Consider the following 21,927-nt stretch of genomic DNA (forward strand, 5'->3'; position numbering starts at 1 on the left):
GTGCCCTGTGATTGGCTGGCCACCAGTCAAGGGTGTACCCGGCCTCGTGCCCGAAGACAGCTGGGATAGGCTCCAGCACCCCCGCGACCTTCGTGAGGATAAGCGGTAGAAAATGAATGAATAAGTTTATAGCTTTGCCATCCTAATAATTTGATTTTTTTTTTGTTTCTAAAGTGAATATGTTGGTAGCTCAACTTCAATTTAAATAATTTAAAAAATCCACTTTTTTTTTTTTTTTTACAATTAATGCAAAACTCCTAAACCGATCATGCAATTCAAGTTTTATAGCATATGCTTTCTACACATTTGCACAAATCACAAATCAATTTGTAAATTCAAATTCTACAAGTGTTTACAACTCTACATTAACGTTATTCCCCATCAGTGTGCGTGCAGAGATCATATAGAAGGTGCTCCATCAGGTTTGACTTGACTGAGCAGATGGAAGAGATTACACCTTGTAACTGTTAGACACGGCTGGTATAGGTGGTAGTCCGGGCTTGTCGCTGTCAACAGTAAATGAACGCCTTGAATGTTTGATGTGAAATGTCATCTAAAATAATGTTGATTATATAAGTGGGCAAGGGAAGTGCCCAGGTTCCTAAAATTGTTCTGCTGAAAAAGAGAGAACAATGAGATGAACATTGCGTCCCAAAGAAATGTAAATAGTTCTCATCTTTGTTTTGAGAGATAAAAATCTGGCTTGGCTTCACAGAACATTTATACATGTAAGTACCCAGTATGCATCTGTTACTCAGATGTATGCAATAAAGCCTGCAGAGTTACTTTTTATGTTCTTGTCACACAAAACCGTTCCTCCTGATGGTATAACAGATACAATAACAGTTCCTGGCACATATGTATTCTTTGTTCCAGCCAATTAAGTGACAAAAAGCTCAGGCACTTTAACGACACAGCTCCACCCGCCATTGTACAAGTACACACACACACAAACACAGCTCTTTCTGCAGAACATCAGGTTGGATTCCAGCTTTTTGCGAGGTGGGGGCAGAGCAGATGCTGTGACAGGAAGTTGCTAACATACTCCAGATGTGAGTACCAGATACCACCTCCCACACAGCTGGAATATAAGGATGACTAAAGGCAGCAACGGCTGTCACATACACAAAAAACATCTTTGTTTTGAAGAAAGATAATATGGAATGTGACATTTGCAGGTGGATATCAAGTAGAGGTCTTATTTTTGCGTCTCTCCCATTGTGCTCATTATTAGGCTTTGTAAGAGATCTGTAGCATTCACTTATATTTTGAAATATAATATCCTTTACAGTCTGTAAGATGCGGTATGTGAACCTGATAGTTGTGGCCTACTTTTTCTTGGAACCCTCAAGTGCCACCAACAGGTCATTGATGGAGCTCCACTGCCCATAGCTCATTATATATCAAATAACATCACTTAAACCTATCAATGTGGTGTTTTTTTTAATATTGTGACCAACATTAAGTAACATTATTATTCGTGCAAGTGATATAAGCGTTGCTGAATGGCCTCTTTATCATTTTTTTATATTTATTTCTAATTGTAATACTTTAAGTAAGAAAGAGTGCACCACTTTTAAAGCTTTGAACAGCAGAAATCTGCTCTTGTGCCATCTAGTGTTCAAATACGGTAATGCAATACACTGACCTAACCAATAGGATGCATATCTTCAAAAAAAAAAAAAAAAAACACAAACACAAATACTTTTTTATACAAAAAGAAAGCAGATTTACTAATTGTTATGCTGATTTCCGTGTATTTAGATTTATAAAGACAAAAAAATGTGTTTATAACAAACTTTATAACTAAAGTTTATAATATTAGAACTGGAAAATGTTGCATAAGACTCACCTATGCCTAGAAGAAGAAGCACTTTTTGTGGAATTATTCACGCGCACGCACTACTTAAGGGTTGACTACTAATCATCATCCTCTTCTTCATCGATCAACACCATCTTCCGTCGACGCTTCACAGGAGCAGCGATGTCCTCCTTGTCGGAATCTGCATGGCCATTTGCATCCACATCCATCATAGTAGTGGAGCCATCATCTGGAACGACATCTGTGCCTTAATCCCAATGAGACACTGTAAACTTATTATAAACAAGTTCAAATCAAAATAATAATATTTTATTTAAAAGCGCCTTTCAGGACACCCAAGGTCGCTGTACAGAAGATAAAAAACAAAAAAATTCATAAAAAGAATACAATACCCTCATCTCCGTCGTCCATAACTCTGTTTCTTTTAGCAGTCTTCTCTTTGCGTCTAAAATAAATGGTAAAAAGGTGATTTCAGAGCAGTTCATTGGCTCATCAGATCAACATTTTTATGACCTCACCTCTCAAATGAACTGTCAATATCCTCAGTAGTGGCTGACTTCATATTAGGAGCTGAAAAAAACAAGGGTAGACGGAATAAGAGCTGTAATTTAATATTAATCTACAGTAAACCTCGGATATATCGGAAATTCGCTCACAACGGACAGATAAAAAAGGACCGATTTTTCTGTAATGCATTTCCAATAAAAATTCATTGCATATATCGGATTTTTTATAACGGATTTCGCCTATTTCGGACAAAATCTCCAGTCCCGTTCCAATGCATTTCCATTAAATTTCCCTGGCATATATCGGATGGCCGCATTGTTATGCTAATCTTGTTGATGTCACTGGCTATTGTCTTTCTCCTGGCTCCAGATTTAGGACAAATATAAAAGTGAGTGACGTCAATAATACTAGCACAGCAGTGAATGAGATCTTAACGTCACTATTGGAAATAACGTAGGCCTGACGGGCGTAACAGGGCCTAGCTTAATTAACAATTTGTTATGCTCAGAGTCCAATAAAGTTCAATTCTCATGACCTCACGTCTCTTTTCATTGCCCAGTCCAGGTACATTGGAAACATAGTCAAGGAAGTGCCTTTTTATAACGGATAAAATCCGATTTACGCATATACCGGATATAAATCCGATATATGCGTAAAACGGACATTTTCCAGTATACGCATATAACGGATTTCGCTTATATCGGACAAAACCAGTGGGAACAATTGAATCCGATATATCCGAGGTTTACTGTATTAATAGTTTAGAATGCAACAATAGTGTCTGCCTCAAGCTTATTTTTAGCTTTGGTATCGCTAAATGCAACATGTACCTGTAATGAAACGTTAAGCGTCAACATCCTGTATACCTGCTGTATGCTGTTTCCTTTTGCGTGCATGCTGCAGCGCTCTTAAAGCTTCATCTCGTTGTTCATTTGAGACCTTCTCCTCCAGAGGTTCTTCGGTGGGACCGCCAACTTCCGCGAGGATCAGCTCACTTTGAGACGCCTCATGATTCGGACTAAGGGATTCAGCTGTAGCTTGGAGCTGAGATGCGCTGATCTTTGCTGGGATTCTCCAAAATAACTCCTAATTGTGCAAAAAAATTATTTTTATTACCTGAAATCTATTTCAAGCAAGAACCAGAGTTGCTAAAGTTATACATTTACGGCCAACCTGTTCATTCGCAGGCCCTCTCATCCCCAGTTTACGCAGCAGTCTCTGGAAGTTCTTGTTCTCCATGGCTTCTTCAGTTGCCTCGGTCAAAGGGACAAGCGCCACAGGCTGGGAGAAACCTAAACAAAGTGAGGCGTTTGGATAAGTGGATATTCTTGTGTTGATTATTAAATAAGTACAAAGCGTCTTACCATCTGCTATACGGTCTTTTGCAGTTCGGTTTAGAGAGCGTTGCAACCATGCGAGGGCTTCCGACATGCCTGGACGAGAAAGAAAACCATTTCATTCATAACATCAGGAATGCATGCAAAATGCCAAATTATCCTCTGTATCTGCTCATATTATTTTGGTTACCTATAATCAAAATAATATATACATTTTGAAATTAATACTTGTGAAAACTGACAACAATATTAATAGATGGAGTATTAACATCAAATAATAATACTCATTATTCTCCTTTAATGAGTTTGTCTCACCCCCCTGATGCAGCTCGGTCACCATGGCGCCTACGTCAGCTTTCCTCTCCCCTTTAGACACAATGCTTTGGTTCCTCCTGTCGCCTTTCTGCGTTTCTTCCATCTCCACCTCATCATCAGTCTCACTCTCTTGAGACTCGTACTCTTCTTCCTCTCTGTTCGGATCATCATCTGGAAAGTCTTGTGTGAGCCCAGCTAGGAAATCCTCCTCCGTCTATTGCAACAATGAACACAACATGTCAATCATTCTTGTTGTGTTCATCAATGAACTGTTCTTACTCTTAAAGTAGGAAGTAGTAAGAATAGTAAGGATAATTCATAATGCCGCCTTCAGAGAACATGCTAACTCCTTATTTTTCTAAAATCACAAATACTTCAACTTGCTGATATAGTTCATCTTCAAACAGCTAAAATAATGCATAAGGCTAAAAAATACCCATTCATTCATTCACTTTCTACCGCTTTTTCCTCACGAGGGTCGCGGGGGGTGCTGGAGCCTATCCCAGCTGTCTTCGGGCGAGAGGCGGGGTACACCCTGGACTGGTGGCCAGCCAATCACAGGGCACATATAGACAAACAACAATTCACACTCACATTCATACCTATGGACAATTTGGAGTCGCTAATTAACCTAGCATGTTTTTGGAATGTGGGAGGAAACCGGAGTACCCGGAGAAAACCCACGCATGCACGGGGAGAACATGCAAACTCCACACAGAGATGGCCGAGGGTGGAATCGAACCCTGCTAAAAATAGCCATTCATTCATTCATTCATTTTCTACCGCTTTTTCCTCACGAGGGTCGCGGGGGGTGCTGGAGCCTATCCCAGCTGTCTTCTACACCCTGGACCGGTGGCCAGCCAATCACAGGGCACATATAGACAAACAACCATTCACACTCACATTCATACCTATGGACAATTTGGAGTCGCTAATTAACCTAGCATGTTTTTGGAATGTGGGAGGAAACCGGAGTACCCGGAGGAAACCCACGCATGCACGGGGAGAACATGCAAACTCCACACAGAGATGACCAAGGGTGGAATCGAACCCTGCTAAAAATAGCCAATTACCTAAAAATGTAATCTAATACTTCTCTACAAGAGAGGAGAAATATGATCTCAGGGAAGAAGTACATTTGACTACGTTATGCTAGCCATAGCATTTCAGTATGTGGAATCAAACTATGGAACGGATTGAGTAAGGAAATCAAACAATGCACAACGATGAGCCAATTCAAGAAACAATACAAGCAGTTGATGTTTGCTAAATACAAGGATGAAGAGTCTTGAACCAGTCATGATGTGCTATATATATCACTATATTGACACTTACTATGGTACCCATTATGGCATTGGAATTTCGGTACATGACAAAAATTTAATTTAATTAATTTTTTTGAATTAAATTAAAATTTGTTTAAAATTAAATATTTTTTCAATTAAATTATTATTTTTTAATTAATTTAATTTAATTTTTTTTTATAAATTATATTAGGAAAGCAGGAAGTGAACAAATGTAACAGTTACTGATTGTAAAAGTACCAGATGGAAGGGTAGGATTTAATAAGCTTTGCTTCTTCCTACTCCTTTCGGACATGTGGAACTGTGAACTGATTATGGGATGCATTCAATTGTAATCTGATGCATGTTCAAATGAAATAAAACCATTACCATTACCATAAAGTAGGATTTACCATTTCTGTGCCAGAACTCTTCGGACGAGCACCACGACTCCTCCTTTTGTGAAGTTCTCGTCGCTCGGAAACCAGGCCCATACTGAGCAGCTTATCCACCACGCGTGCACGGGAGCGCCTGTATGTCAGCTTTTTCAGAATATTGCCGAGCACATCTGTAGACAGATGCACAATCAGCTTGATGATCTCACAAAATGTGGAAGTTAAATCACCCAATGACTACCATCAGAGTCTTTGTATTCCTCATAGAGCATCTGCAACTCATGTTCTTGCTCTTCTGTCCAAAGAACAATCCCGGTACCTTTCCTGTATTGCAGAAAAAAACAATCAATCATACATTATTAGAACATGAGAAAAAGCAGCCAATCCAGAGATCGTACTTGGGTTTCTTCAGCTCTGTAGCGCTCTCTGCCAGACCCATATGCACGAGCTGTGTGACAACCTGCCGCCGTGTGCGTGTGTTGTTGCTTAGCAATGGCAACAGTGTCTCCACAATGTCTGGCACTGGTGAGAGTAATCAATAAAAAGGTCAGTTTCAACATTCATTCATTCATTTTCTACCGCTTTTACCTCACGAGGGTTGCGGGCAGTGCTGGAGCCTATCCCAGCTGTCTTCGGGCGAGAGGCGGGGTACACCCTGGACTGGACGCCAGCCAATCACAGGGCACATATAGACAAACAACCATTCACACTCACATTCATACCTATGGACAATTTGGAGTCGCCAATTAACCTAGCATGTTTTTGGAATGTGGGAGGAAACCGGAGTACCCGGAAAAAAAACCCACGCATGCACGGGGAGAACATGCAAACTCCACACAGAGATGGCCGAGGGTGGAATTGAACCCTGGTCTCCTAGCTGTGAGGTCTGCGCGCTAACCACTGGACCACCGTGCCGCCCAGTTTCAACATTCATTCATTTTCTACCCCTTTTTCCTCACGAGGGTCGCGGGCAGTGCTGGAGCCTATCCCAGCTGTCTTCGGGCGAGAGGCGGGGTACACCCTGGACTGGACGCCAGGCAATCACAGGGCACATATAGACAAACAACCATTCACACTCACATTCATACCTATGGACAATTTGGAGTCGCCAATTAACCTAGCATGTTTTTGGAATGTGGGAGGAAACCGGAGTACCCGGAGAAAACCCACGCATGCACGGGGAGAACATGCAAACTCCACACAGAGATGGCCGAGGTTGGAATTGAACCCTGGTCTCCTAGCTGTGAGGTCTGCGCGCTAACCACTGGACCACCGTGCCGCCCAGTTTCAACATGTTACTACAGTAAACCTCGGATATATCGGATTCAATTGTTCCCACTGGTTTTGTCCGTTATATGCGTATACCGGAAAATGTCCGTTTTACGCATATATCGGATTTATATCCGGTATATGCGTAAATCGGATTTAATCCGTTATAAAAAGGCACTTCCTTGACTATGTTTCCAATGTACCTGGACGCGCAGGCAACGCTGCAAACGCTGCAAATGACGTCGTATAGCGGCCTGTCACGATTCAGCGAATCGGAGCGCCACGATGCGGCCATCCGATATATGCGAGGGAAATTTAATGGAAATGCATTGGAACGGGACTGGAGATTTTGTCCGAAATAGGCGAAATCCGTTATAAAAAATCCGATATATGCAATGAATTTTTATTGGAAATGCATTACAGAAAAATCGGTTCTTTTTTATCTGTCCGTTGTGAGCGAATTTCCGATATATCCGAGTCCGATATATCCGAGGTTTACTGTATTTAAACTACAAACAATAGACCTTCAGAATGACGATGCTCTTCATATAGCGTGCGCAACTCCTGCTCTTCCTCTTCGGTCCATGCTGGCTTCTTCCCCGCTCTGATAATATCAGCGATTGAGATGTTTTAAACTACGTTTTTGCATCTAGAGCTTTAAATGAAAACATACAAAACAAAAAGGCACCAACCCGTCCTTGCTGTAACCTTCCGTCATCTCACGCACGGCTCCGACATTTTTCCAGAACAGCAATTCAACGTAGGCTTTGTTGTTGGTTGCGGCCAGTGAAAAGAAACGCTTCAGCACAAACTTGGCAAAGGTGACCAGCTCCTGTGAAGGACAGATAGGAAGTTCTTACCTCTAATGTGGTTTTTAATTATTATTCATTCCGTTATTAATGAATACTCCACCTTGTAAGCGGAAGCGGCGGCATCGCTCAGGATTTTGTTGAAGAGATGGAAGACTGACAGCTGGTACAGCAATGCGTCCATTTTGAGGTCGACTGCCACGCGGTGAAGCATTCGAGCGACGCAGTGGTTTGTGTGAGGTGTGTTTTTGGAGTAGGATTTGAGTAAGAGCAGGTATGGGCGCACAATGCTGGGGTTAGCAAACCTGTGCAAGGTGAGAGAAAAAAAAAATAGAACACTAGTGAGGTCATAAAATGTCATAGTCGACTCAAATATCCGGTTTGGCATCATAGTACGATTGGTGAAACAAGTACACACTCATTGCTCAGCGGTACTTCATCTCGTAGTCAATGAGTGTACACCAGGGGTGCTCACACTTTTTCAGCATGCGAGCTACTTTTAAAATGACCGAGTCAAAATGATCTACCCACTACAAAAATGCAAAACATCTATTTATTTTCAAATGTATTGAGGATTATTTGTACGTACAATGTATGTTGATGTACCTTACATAACCAAATGAGCCAATATTGCAAAACACACATAATTAACTATTAACATTTTTTTGTAATTACCTGAGTTTACTTTGATGACTTGCACTGAATTGAATCAGCCAGGGATGCATAGTCCGGACAGTAGCTGCTGATAGCCAGCCTCAAGCACACTTCCAAATGTTTATCAGTCATGGATAATATCCGTATCACAATATCCGTATAATATTCCATATCCGTATGGAAGTGATATGTTTTTTGCCTTTTTACTTGGTCCAGCTCCTTCACTCATTTTAGTGACCATAAACTTTAGCGAGGGCTTTAAAATCTCGCAATTCGCCGACTAGCTTAGCACTTTGCATCGTTGTTTACGCATGAGCGGTGACCTAAAGGTCAAAATTCAGTTGTCATCTGACTGGTTGTCCTGTATGTCAATCAAGTAACGGGGATGGATGATAGGCTGACATTGTAAGTTCTGCTGCACTTAGAGACGTTGTTTGATTTGATTGGTCACCCGAAGGGCAACATTCAGTTGTCATCTGAATGGCTGCCCTGTATGTCAATCAAGTGACGGCATTGATGCTGGGATGATATTTTTTTAATGTCACGCCGCGATCGACCAGCGATCGACCAGTACCACCTCCGCGACCGACCGGTAGCTCGCGATCGACTTAATTAGCACCCCTGGTGTACACCAATAAAGAAACTATTTCCTCACTTCTTGATGAAGTCCAGAAATTTGAACTCTGTTTCCGAAACCTGAACCGCTTCCAGTTCTTCTTCCTCTTCCATAATTGCGTCATAATCATCCTCTTCCACTTGAGTCTCAGGTGGCGATGGCCCTGAAATCAAATATAAAAACAGTGAATGCTACACAAATTATGATATGCGATGTCGTACAAATACACTGTTGTGTTGCATACTTGGCAGTTCTGCATGCAAGAGCTGCTTGAGGAGTTCCAGTTCTTCTTCAGGTTCAACATCAGCCGAGCCAAAGATGTCTTTCTCAGGCCACACCTCCCTAAATGCATTAACGAGACCAGGTCATATATAGTACTAGATTACCCATAGTAGAATAATAACACAGTTTAGAGCAGGGGTCTCAAACTCAATTTACTTGGGGGCCACTGGAGCTAGGGTCTGGGTGAGACTGGGCCGCATCATTCATTCATTCATTTTCTACCGCTTTTTCCTCACGAGGGTCACAGGGGTGCTGGAGCCTATCCCAGCTGTCTTCGGGCGAGAGGCGGTGTACACCCTGGACTGGTGGCCAGCCAATCACAGGGCACATATAGACAAACAACCATTCACACTCACATTCATACCTATGGACAATTTGGAGTCGCTAATTAACCTAGCATGTTTTTGGAATGTGGGAGGAAACCGGAGTACCCGGAGAAAAACCCACGCATGCACGGGGAGAACATGCAAACTACACACAGAGATGGCCGAGGGTGGAATTGAACCCTGGTCTCCTAGCTGTGAGGTCTGCGCGCTAACCACTAGACCGCCGTGCCTGGGCCGCATCAGGTTTTCAAAAAAAAAAATAAATAAAAATAAAAAACGCTTTTATTAAAAACAGAAAAATGAAAAAACTTTGCTTTGGTTCCAATTTTCTACAAGAAAAGCTCTGATAAAACATTCAACTGTTCTCAAATATCTTAATTTTTATTTTTCTACACAAAATAAGATGAAAAATAAATAAACAAATCAAGAATAAAGAAAATCAATCATCAGTAATAAATAAATAATAATAATAATAATAATAAAACGGCAAATAATAAAAACTTAACAACATATAGTTTATGGGTAGACAAATATTTTTTTCAGATTAAAATGAACAGTATTAACAGTTATTTAACTTTTAACATGAACATTAATAATAATGTAATAATTTTTTCTGGGTACATGATACCATACAGCATCAAACTTGCACGGACCACACTAACATTAAACTTTCATATCAAGGCGGGGGCCTAAACTAGCGTCCTGCGGGCCACATTTGGCCCGCGGGCCGCGTGTTTGAGACCCCCGCCATACAGCATCCATATCAAACTTGCGTGGGCCACACTAACATTAAACTTTCATATCAAAGCGGGGGCCTAAACTAGCGTCCTGCGGGCCACATTTGGCCCGCGGGCCGCGTGTTTGAGACCCCTGCCATACAGCATCCATACCAAACTTGCGCGGGCCGCACTAACATTAAACTTTCATATCAAGGCAGGGGCCTAAACTAGGGCCGCATGTTTGAGACCCCTGGTTTAGAGTGTTACTACTGACCTGGCCGCCCGTAGGAGAGCCAAAGCCTCCGGTCCCACTCGGGCCAGTAGAGCATCCTGCACCCGCACCATGGCCTCAGTCCGCTGGTCCTCAAGCGGCGTTTCAGACGTGGCATCGAAAGGCACGATGTGCTCAGTTAAAGACTCTGGTAACTGTAGATCCAGGTTAGAAAGGATGCATTTATGTATATTAGTGTATTATATATAGTGTATTTATTATGCCTCATTTGGTTTTTACTTCCTCCTCCAGTCCAAAAACATGTTAGGTGGGGACTCAAAATTATCTAAAGGTGTGAATGTTTTTTTTTTTTTGTCTAAATGTATCCTGTGATTGCGTTTTTCTGCAGTAATATTCACAGAGCTTCAATATACTAACAGATAATGGTGTACATACAATAATAATAAAATCTAAAATAAATATAAATAAAATAATAATAATAAAATCTAAAATAAATATAAATATAAATAAATAATATTTAAATATTTAATAAAATAATATTTAAAATAATTAAATAATAAAATCTGACAAAAGAGACACTGACCTGAAAATTTATTCCCTTCAGCTCTTCCTCCACAATCCTCCAGGTTTCTGCCAGAGCTTCTGGGCTCCTTTCAACAACAGGTTGATTTTCATCTCCTTTGGCCTTTTTCCGCCTCACACGTTTTTTCTACAGACATTTTTTTCCACAACTACCGTTAAACATTTCCAGCGGACATCGAAAGGCACATTAAAAACACCACAAATTCACTAAATCCTGCTTACCTGCACTATCAAGTTTTTGCGTCCTTTGCAGAAGCGCTCCAACATACGTAGAAACAGATGCGTCGACTCCACCAGGTCTTTAAGGTAGGACTGTGGCTGTCTGGTCTCGTCATATTTCCGTAGCAAGGTCAGAAATATCTCCCTGTATTCCATTAGGTAGAATATGTTACCTAGAACGTATGGAACAAACAATTATTGTTATTAATAGTCTGTATAGCTGACCATCAGGTTATATAGCATTAGGCTGCATAGCTGACGGATTGACACCAGCAGATTCATTCATTCATTTTCTACCGCTTTTCCTCACGAGGGTCGCGGGGGGTGCTGGAGCCTATCCCAGCGGTCTTCGGGCGTAGACTGGTCGCCAGCCAATCACAGGGCACATATAGACAAACAACCATTCACACTCACATTCATACCTATGGACAATTTGGAGTCGCTAATTAACCTAGCATGTTTTTGGAATGTGGGAGGAAACCGGAGTACCCGGAGAAAACCCACGCATGCACGGGGAGAACATGCAAACTCCACACAGAGATGCCCGAGGGTGGGATTGAACCCTGGTCTCCTAGCTGTGAGGTCTGTGCGCTAACCCCTAGACCACCGTGCCGCCCGACACCAGCAGATGTATTAATTAATTATGTTAATTAATTATGTTTCCATGAATAGTTCGCAGCAGTGAAGAACTTCTCTGTATCACACCATGTTTTGGTTCACTAATAATATGATTTTGAGCATTATTATCTCTGTAAAGGCTGCACGCACGGCGGTCGAGTGGTTAGCGTGCAGACCTCACAGCTCGGAGACCAACAAAATAGTAACCAAAATAGTTGATTTAACATGGCATTTCTCGTTGTTATGATTTGTGTCAGATTTCAAACCCCGACTACTACATTTAAGAAGCCGATATGTTCTGTAAAAAATTCCAAGTTGACTCAAATTTAAAAATATTATAACCTCGCTGTCTTAAAATTTTGATTAAGGTCTCCAACTTAAAAGACCAAGTTCACGTGACTTATTGATTTGTTATGGGAAATTCATTTTTTAGGTTAAATAACCAAATATTTTGGTTGTATCAACAATGTAAATCAAGTAATCTCAACTCATTTTCAAATCAGGTTAACAAATTATTTCAATTAATTTCAATTTAATGGTGAGTTGAATTTACTTGAGCTAATTAGTTAGACTAAATCAAAAATTTGAGTTCTATTGTTGATACAACAAAAATATTTCTTTATTTGACCTAATAAAGAAAGTTCCCAAAACAAAGTCACTTGAGTGAACTTGATCTTTTAAATTGGAGAAACTTAGTTGTGAGTTGAAATTACCCGAAATAATTTGCTAGATTTAATCAAAATTTTAGGGCAGCGAGGTTACAAATTTTTTTAAGTTGAGTCAACTTGGATATATATATTTTTTTTTACAGTGTATGTGGGTTTTCTCCGGGTACTCCAGTTTCCTCCCATATTCCAAAAACATGCTAGGTTAATTAGCGACTCCAAATTGTCCATAGGTATGAATGTGAGTGTGAATGGTTGTTTGTCTATATGTGCTCTGTGATTGGCTGGCCACCAGTCCAGGGTGTACCCCGCCTCTCGCCCGAAGACAACTGGGATAGGCTCCAGCACCCCTGCGACCCTCGTGAGAATAATGCTTTTTCAACAAAATTGGCCGATCGATCAGAGTATCACTAGTCAGAATATAATATAATCTGTATTGTTTACACGCATGCACAGGGAGAACATGCATAGGGTGGGATTGAACTCGGGTCTCCTAGCTGAGAGGTCTGTGCGCTAACCACTCATCCGCTGTGCAGCCTACCAAAAACATGCTAGGTGAATTAGCGACTCCAAATTGTCCATAGGTATGAATGTGAGTGTGAATGGTCGTTTGTCTATATGTGCTCTGTGATTGGCTGGCCACCAGTCCAGGGTGTACCCTGCCTCTCGCCCGAAGACAACTGGGATAGGCTCCAGCAACCCCCGCGAGGAAAAGCGGTAGAAAATGAGTGCATTATCTCTGTAAAGGCTGACAGCATATAAAATATGGATTAAGGTCATACTTTTGATGACATCGGCACTGTGACGAATGCTTTCATCCTGCGACCGGTCCATCTCGTTCACAGTGAGCAGCAGCTCCTGATAGGCCTTCAGCGCCAGGTGCATCCTGTCATGAACAAGAAGAAACATAAGCACTGATATATTTACAGCAATCCGAGAATGCTGCTTCCAAATTACCTGCGAGACCAGGATGTGGCTTCTTTTCGGTCGGTCAACATCATCTCATAGTAGTTTGTGACGTTGCGTTCGATGAAATGGAACGTGCGACTGGACATGGTCTCAGAAACTAAATCGGCACGGAAACTGTTCCCACGGTTAAACGCCATGAAGAAGCTGAGCGCCCATAAATAGTAGGTCTCGTCATGCTGCTGGGTCTGCTCTCGAATCAGACTTTCCTGAAGAGTGAAATTATAAATATGAATTCTAAATAAGCCGAAACTACTTCAAAAATGGATTAGCCGCTGACCTTGACAAGGTACATGAGACGATTGTAGCAGTTCTCCAAGAAGTCCACGCAAAACTCTCGCAGGAAGAGTCGAACGTTTAAAGCCGAGCGCCTTTTGTCCATGCATTCCCGGGCTTGTCTGTTTCGCCGAGGAACACGTCTCACAGCTTTACCCATGTCATGAGTATAGTTTTTGAACTAAAATGGAATACAGTAAAATAGATTATTAATTGAAGTACTTTTGTGAGTATCACTTCAGAAGTTTTAATACCCACATTGTGAACATTTCTGTGATAAATCACATCTTTGTCTCCGATTGCTTTGAGGCCTTTCACAACAAAAGAGCCTCCAAAGCGGGAATGTCTGAAATTTATTAAAAAAAAAATATATATATAAACTCGATATTTAAGTGTGGCTGGTAAAATATCAAGTGAAAATGATATTATACTCTGATATACCTTGTTCCTCTTTGCAGCGTACGAGATCGTTTCTCCGCCTGCTCCCTCTGTCTCAGCCCCTCAAGCTCCGAAGTGTCTCTCTGCTTCTCCTCTGCAGACCGAGCATGCCCGGCACTCACCAAGGTGTCTGGTGTCTGCAACGTGCCAAAAAAAAAGCAGCTACTTAGATACTACTACTACTACTACTGCTGCTATTGTACATGAATGATTCAGGAACAGTGATGTGGTTTCACCTGGTCTCTGAACATGAGAGAGATGATTTCCAATACATGCATACTCCACTGCTGCTCGCTCTGGGCTGAGGCCAAGAACTTGACCAGGTCATCAAAACCGCTCATGTGGATGGCCCAAAGCAGCCTGTCATGGACACTGGCGTCGTCATCCACTTTCTACATTATGAGGGAGAGACATGAACACAATAATACATATAATTCACACATATATATAATACATACAATACATATAATAACACATAATTCAACCCCTTTAAAATTAGGTATACTTTTCCCTGATCCACTACGGGAAAAATAACGTCAATTAATTCATATTTTTATATTTTAATATTTAAATATTACATTTAAGGGGATGAGAGAATCTCTCTGAATGTTCTGAACTCCTATTTCCAGAATTAGATATACATCTCCATGATCTGCTATGAGGAAAATAAACATCAATTAATTTATCCATTGATCCAGCCATGCATTTTCTATAATAATAATAATAATAATAATAATAATAATAATAATAATAATAATAAAATTAAAAAATATACAAAATAAAAAAAATGAAGCAACAATTGGTATTCTCATCCCTAATACAACCATAATAATAATAATAATAACATAAATAAAAATACAAAATAAAAAAAACATAAGCAACAATCGGCATTGTCATTTGTAATACAACCATAATAATAATAAAAATAATAAAATAAAATAAATAAAAAAATAAATTATATTAGAAAAAAAGTAAAAGTACCAGATGGAGGGGTAGGACTTAATAAGCTTTGCTTCTTCCTACTCCTTTTGGACATGTGGAACTGGGAACTGACTATGTGATGCATTCAATTGTAATGTGATGCATGTTCAAATGAAACCATTACCATTACCAAGTGCAGCCAATTTAAACATTGCCACGCTGACAATCATGCTAACCTTCTCCTCCAAAGTATCTGCAGGTACATGAAGCACATTCCGCACCAGAAGCAGAATTCTCTCAATCAGAAGATTGTCTTCCTCTTCCCTCTGCTCCCATTCCTGAAGCCAAGGCATGGAGGGAGAGAAGAAAAGCAAACACTCCAATAAATAACAGTAGTTTTGTGACAAAATATATGTTTACTTACCAGTTGCAACAGGTTGTACAACGTCTCGCTTAAAATACCAAACACCTTCTCACTAGAAAATGCCTACAACACAAAAAAAGTGTATATTAACTACAAACGGATATAAATCAGTGAGGGAACTGGTTATTAATGAAACGATAGAATGGTAGTACCTCTTTATAAGCTTGTAAATGAGATGTCACTTGCAGAAAGTGATGTCTAAACACCGGGTCGTCGGGTACTTTGCCAAAGCAAAGCAGAGCGGGTTGTGTTAGATTGACCATGAGCCTGCAAAATAAACATGTCCATAAGATCATATTATCCATAATACATTTGTCCACTATATGTAGCATGAGTGACATTAGAGCGTTTACCTTATGCATGCATCAAACAAGGTTTTGTCTTGCCCGTGCTGAGTGATAATAGGCAGAAGGTCATGCTCCAAAATGTGACCTTCACCCAGCTGCTGGCGGACATCACGGGTGTCATCTTCATGGCGTAAGTATCTGATCAAGTCTTTGACACTCTCTGAGACACAAAAATATTTATTTATGATGTTCTTTGTCATAATAGTACCTCTTGAAAATACACTCACCTAAACAATCTGCTTCTTTGTGATAAATGTCTCCTTCCAGGTATCCGAGAGCGCTGCACGTTGCCAGAAGTTCACAATTCATCCTGAAACTAACTAACTTCAAACCCTTTCAGCAAGGTAAAGGTCCAATCTGTCAGCAGAGAATGTGGAGGAACTCATTTAATAAAATGACTTGCTTGTTAAATGTTGGAGACATGTGAAAATATTAATAAATAGAAGCCCATGTTTACATGAAGACTATTTTCATAAATAATTTTATGAAAATAGTGAACATTTTACACTATTTATCGTTACATTGATAAATAATGTTTAGGTTACCTGTGTTAATGAGCTATTTACAGTCTTTACTATTTTGGTAGTGTAACAATAAACAGCGTTTCTAATATTTTGTCCTGCCGCACAGCTAAATGTTAGTCAAAGCTAATCAAAGCTAAGAATCAAAACAGTTAAAAGTTAGTTTAATTCGGATCGTTCACATAGTGTGCAGGAGTACCTAATGTTGTGTGTACATAAAGTACATATAATACCATAACAGGAAGGAACGTGTTCCACTTACCTTAGTTCAGACTGGTTTATAGCCGTCCAGTTTCACAAGGTACACAAATATTGACAACAAAAGGGTGATGTTTATCCCCCCCAAAACTCAGCCGCAGACATACCACTCTCCTTCAAGCTCGACAAGTCTGGCGCCAACAGAACCGGAAGTTGAATGTCGTCATTGACTTCCTGGTTTGCAATGGAAGATGTAATGCGCATTGTTGCTATCTAGTGGTGGAAAATATAATTCACATTTAAGTGAATAATATTGGAATCTTTTTAAAATTCAGTAATACTGTATACTATTTTACCCTTTTTACCTTTTACCTACATTATTATTATTATTATTATTATTATTATTATTATTATTATTATTATCTTATTTATGTGAATTACCTTAATTTAATTTAATCTAATCGATTCATGATTGTATTTCTGTGTCCATTATTTACCTTTTTACCTTTTACCTACATTATTATTATTATTATTATTATTATTATTATTATTATTATTATTATTATTATTATTATTATTATTATTATTATTATCTTATTTATGTGAATTACCTTAATTTAATTTAATCTAATCAATTCATGATTGTATTTCTGTGTCCATTATTTACCTTTTTACCTTTTACCTACATTATTATTATTATTGTTGTTGTTGTTGTTGTTATTATTATTATTATTATTATTATTATTAATTAAAAACAAAATTAAATAAATAAATAATAATAATAAAGTAATATCTTATTTATCTGAATTACCTTAATTTAATTTTTTTTGGGAAAAAAGTTTACTCTTTTTATGATTGTATTTCTGTGTACATTATTATTATTATTATTATTATTATTATTATTATTATTATTATTATTATTATTATTATTATTATTATTATTATTATTATTATTATTATGCAGTATATACTTGAAGGTGTATGGGTTGTACTGAAACAAGTCAGGCAAGACATATACATATAATAAAATAATTTAAAAAAAAGGTAATATTAATATCTACAGTATCTCTTGTGAGTTCATACCGGATTCAATGAGGAGTGACACTTTAGACTTGCTTCAAGTTTATTTGCATTTGATCATTCATTGTGAAACACTTCAAACCATTATTTCCATTCTGTTTTACATAAATGTTTATTGTCATGTGATATGGTAGGTTTAGGCGGGCTTTTTTTATTTTTATTTGAAGGAATATATGTATAGCTATTGCTCTTGCACTGCTTTTCAACTGCTGTTTAAATATATAGCAAGCTCCAAACATGTGGCCATCAAATAGACTCCATGGGATTGCACTGCAAATAAAGGCCTCAACTGGTATGTTGATGGGGCAGTTCTGCGTTGTCCCGGCAGATGACACAGCTGTGTTTTGGAACAGCTGGGTGGCTTTACTAGCACCAAAGTGACACACTGTCTAAATGTATTGATTTAACTTTGCACCCGCATCCAGTTACTGTTTGCTAGACAATCAAACACAAAAAGGACTTTTTTTTTCATATGTTTTTTTTTTTCTTGTCATGGCACAAGCCTTCACATTATCCGATCTGGTTCTTCTCAGTTGTCCTTGTCATCTTTGTCAGAGTGACCAGAGTCTCGCTCCTTCTCCCGCTTGGATTCTTTCACCACCTGATGGGGAAAAAATGTTAATATTCCTACTGAAAATTGCAGTTTTAAATGAAAATTTAAAAGCATACCTCGCCATCTCTGGTTTCAACGGTCTTTATCACAACGGTCCTCTTGCTGCTAGTGTCATGCATGGGTTCATAATCTGGAAAATAACATTTTTATTTTGTTTTGTATGTAAATAAATGTTTTAAAACTCAAACAGTTTGTGTTTTGTGGAGTTTGCATTTTTTTTTCCCCGTACGTGTGTGGGATTTTCTACGAGTACTTTTCCTCTCACATTCCAAAACATGCATGCTAGGTTAATTGGCAAATCCAAATTGTCCATAGGTAATGTAGCGTCGCTGGGAGCACTTCCTGGTTCCCAGCGTGCTTCGCTGCATCGCCTATGCAAATAGCTATTCAGCTGCTTGTTGTTAGTTGTTAGTTATTATTGTTAGTTGTGAATTGTGTTTGGGGGTTTATTGTTGTCACACCATGACTGAAACTGTTGTGCTGAGTGATCACGTATAGTGAAATTATTTATTTTAAATTCATATGAATTTATTCATTTCTTCAATTTCTTCAAGTTTTTCTTCAAGTTTTCCAATGCCACAAGGCCCTTGAACGCCACAGAATGAATGTGAACATGAATGGTTGTTTGGCTAATGTGTCCTGTGATTGGCTGGCCACCGGGTGTACCCGGCCTCTCGCGCTAAGCCAGCTGGGATAGGCTCCAGCACACCCGTGATGGAAAACTCAAAGGACACAGGGAGACGTCATAATTAGTGCCATCTAGTGGCGTTAATAAACACTACATCAGGAGGTTTTTAATTTTAATTTTAATTTTAATTTTAATTTTAATTTTAATTTTAATTTTAATTTTAATTTTAATTTTAATTTTAATTTTAATTTTAATTTTAATTTTAATTTTAATTTTAATTTTAGTTTTAGTTTTAGTTTTAGTTTTAGTTTTAGTTTTAGTTTTTGTTTTTGTTTTTGTTTTTGTTTTTGTTTTTATTTTTATTTTTATTTTTATTTTTATTTTTATTTTTATTTTTATTTTTATTTTTATTTTTATTTTTATTTTTATTTTTATTTTTATTTTTATTTTTATTTTTATTTTTATTTTTATTTTTATTTTTATTTTTATTTTTATTTTTATTTTTATTTTTATTTTTATTTTTAGTTTTATTTTTAGTTTTATTTTTATTTTTAGTTTTATTTTTAGTTTTATTTTTAGTTTTATTTTTAGTTTTATTTTTAGTTTTATTTTTAGTTTTGTTTTTTAGTTTTATTCTCATTCTCATTCTCATTCTCATTCTCATTCTCATTCTCATTCTCATTTTCATTTTCATTTTCATTTTCATTTTCATTTTTATTTTTATTTTTATTTTTATTTTTATTTTTATTTTTATTTTTATTTTTATTTTTATTTTTATTTTTATTTTTATTTTTATTTTTATTTTTATTTTTATTTTTATTTTTATTTTTATTTTTATTTTTATTTTTATTTTTATTTTTATTTTTATTTTTATTTTTATTTTTATTTTTATTTTTATTTTTATTTTTATTTTTATTTTTATTTTTATTTTTATTTTTATTTTTATTTTTATTTTTATTTTTATTTTTATTTTTATTTTTATTTTTATTTTTATTTTTATTTTTATTTTTATTTTTATTTTTATTTTTATTTTTATTTTTATTTTTATTTTTATTTTTATTTTTATTTTTATTTTTATTTTTATTTTTATTTTTATTTTTATTTTTATGCTAATTAGAGACCCAGGCGGGTATTTGCATCTGTAAAGCCCCAATGGTATAATTATTAGAATAGAAAACCATAACTCACCACGTTCACCAAAGTGATTTGCCATACCAATATTGAGCATCGGCACAGTGATCCTAAACAAGAGCAACAAATGTTACAAAAATATATAGAAATATGAAAGTGAAATATGATTGAAAATGAGACATATATCTCCCTCACCTGCTCTCCTCCCCTTCCAGCAATTTACGATAAGTGGCGATCTCGATGTCCAGAGCCATCTTGACATTTAGGAGATCCTGGTATTCCCGAAGGTGACGAGCCATCTCATCCTTCAGGTGGCGAATCTCGTCCTCCAGTCTGCCTACGTTGTCCTGGTAGTTGGCGATCTCGTTGTTAAACTGGTCCTCCATGTCACGCATCTGCCTTAGCAGGGCTTCATTCTGAAAAGGAACATCAAGGGTGAGAGGTTGACGCATGAGATACGTGATTGGGCGATACGATATCACCCAGAAGATGATGAAGCGTTATCCTGACCGTGTTCTTCAGGGCGTCAATCTCACAGTTAAGAGACTGGATCTGCCTCCTGGACTCGCTGGCCTCCTGCTTGGCCTGTTTCAAGGCATCCCCGTTGCGCTTTGCGGACTCGGTCAAATCTGCAAACTACATACGTAAAAATAATAATAATAATAATAATAATCTCTTTGTGTTTCATTTGTTTATAATCATCCTTATGTGTGGAGATGCCAACCTTGGACTTGTGCCAGTCCTCGGTTTCTTGCATGTTCTTCAAGGCGATGGTCTCATACTGGGCCCTGATGTCCCTCAGAGCACCGGTGAGGTCTGGCCGGGCGCTGTTGTCCATCTGGAGGCTCAACTGCTGTGTCTGCACACTCACTTGAACATCTTGGATTTCCTGATATTTATATAACACATACGTAGTATTACTCTCAAACGGTATTTAACTACTGACTTGTACTTTGTAGTTTTAATTTCTTGCCCCATCTTTAATCTGTACCGACCTCATCATGCATCTTCTTGAGGAATTCTATTTCATCCATCAGAGACTCGATCTTCCTTTCCAGCTCCAGACGGGATAATGTGGCATCATCCACATCCTGGAATACAATAAAGGATATTTGGATTTATTTTTCATGTCCATACATTTTCTGTAACGCTTATCATCAATAAGGTTGTGGGCACGCTGGAGCCTATCCCAGCGAGAGGCGGGATACACCCTGGACTGGTGGCCAGCCAATCACACTCACATTTGGAGTCACAATTTGGAGTCACCAATTAACCTATTAATTTTTTTTTCATTTTTTTAATTTAAATTTTTAATTAAAATTTTTAATTCATTTTTTAAATTAAATTTTTAATTCAATTTTTTAATGTAATTTTTAATGTATTTTTTTAATTTACATTTTTAATAATCTAAACTATCTATCTATCTATCTATCTATCTATCTATCTATCTATCTATCTATCTATCTATCTATCTATCTATCTATCTATCTATCTATCTATCTATCTATCTATCTATCTATCTATCTATCTATCTATCTATCTATCTATCTATCTATCTATCTATCTATCTATCTATCTATCTATCTATCTATCTATCTATCTATCTATCTATCTATCTATCTATCTATCTATCTATCTATCTATCTATCTATCTATCTATCTATCTATCTATCTATCTATCTATCTATCTATCTATCTATCTATCTATCTATCTATCTATCTATCTATCTATCT

The 21,927-nt window shown here is 37.8% G+C and overlaps 2 protein-coding genes across 3 annotated transcripts in view; both read right to left on the reverse strand.

Annotated features, from left to right (window-relative positions):
* Positions 1–712: 712 nt before the first annotated feature.
* timeless (timeless circadian clock) lies at positions 713–16,945 on the reverse strand. Its single transcript, XM_058054869.1, has 30 exons — positions 16,806–16,945; positions 16,250–16,379; positions 16,029–16,182; positions 15,828–15,942; positions 15,676–15,738; positions 15,488–15,589; positions 14,567–14,722; positions 14,334–14,467; positions 14,151–14,238; positions 13,897–14,073; positions 13,608–13,825; positions 13,433–13,536; positions 11,371–11,540; positions 11,150–11,275; positions 10,609–10,760; positions 9,252–9,349; positions 9,047–9,170; positions 7,841–8,042; positions 7,621–7,760; positions 7,453–7,532; positions 6,058–6,181; positions 5,901–5,983; positions 5,678–5,832; positions 3,982–4,195; positions 3,694–3,762; positions 3,503–3,621; positions 3,196–3,415; positions 2,341–2,392; positions 2,215–2,267; positions 713–2,051 (listed from the first exon to the last, which is right to left on the reverse strand). Exons 2-30 carry the CDS (start codon positions 16,329–16,331, stop codon positions 1,921–1,923), a joined length of 3,705 nt encoding a protein of 1,234 aa, XP_057910852.1. The 5' UTR covers positions 16,332–16,379; positions 16,806–16,945; the 3' UTR covers positions 713–1,920.
* Positions 16,946–17,974: 1,029 nt separating this feature from the next.
* prph (peripherin) overlaps positions 17,975–21,927 on the reverse strand; it is a 10,299-nt gene continuing 6,346 nt past the window's right edge. The window contains exons 3-9 of one of the 2 annotated variants that reach the window (XM_058054802.1): positions 21,189–21,284; positions 20,918–21,082; positions 20,704–20,829; positions 20,389–20,609; positions 20,251–20,303; positions 18,491–18,564; positions 17,975–18,422 (exon numbers count right to left, since the gene is read on the reverse strand). In XM_058054802.1, coding sequence (XP_057910785.1) covers positions 18,351–18,422; positions 18,491–18,564; positions 20,251–20,303; positions 20,389–20,609; positions 20,704–20,829; positions 20,918–21,082; positions 21,189–21,284 — 807 coding nt within the window. In that variant the 3' untranslated portion in view covers positions 17,975–18,350. The remainder of the gene's footprint in view (positions 18,423–18,490; positions 18,565–20,250; positions 20,304–20,388; positions 20,610–20,703; positions 20,830–20,917; positions 21,083–21,188; positions 21,285–21,927) is intronic. The other variant, XR_009120046.1, reaches the window with a different exon arrangement.

Source organism: Doryrhamphus excisus, chromosome 18, assembly GCF_030265055.1.
Source record: "Doryrhamphus excisus isolate RoL2022-K1 chromosome 18, RoL_Dexc_1.0, whole genome shotgun sequence".
NCBI classification, from domain to species: Eukaryota; Metazoa; Chordata; class Actinopteri; order Syngnathiformes; family Syngnathidae; genus Doryrhamphus; species Doryrhamphus excisus.

Excerpts from the sequence above, each read along its gene's own strand:
- timeless (XM_058054869.1), bottom strand. The coding sequence starts at position 16,331 with ATGAATTGTGAACTTCTGGCAACGTGCAGCGCTCTCGGATACCTGGAA. Across the intron at positions 8,043-9,046 it reads TTTCTGGACTTCATCAAGAA|GTTTGCTAACCCCAGCATTG; the intron begins GTGAGGAAATAG and ends CACCTTGCACAG. Across the intron at positions 7,533-7,620 it reads GAAGGTTACAGCAAGGACGG|AGCGGGGAAGAAGCCAGCAT; the intron begins GTTGGTGCCTTT and ends TGATATTATCAG.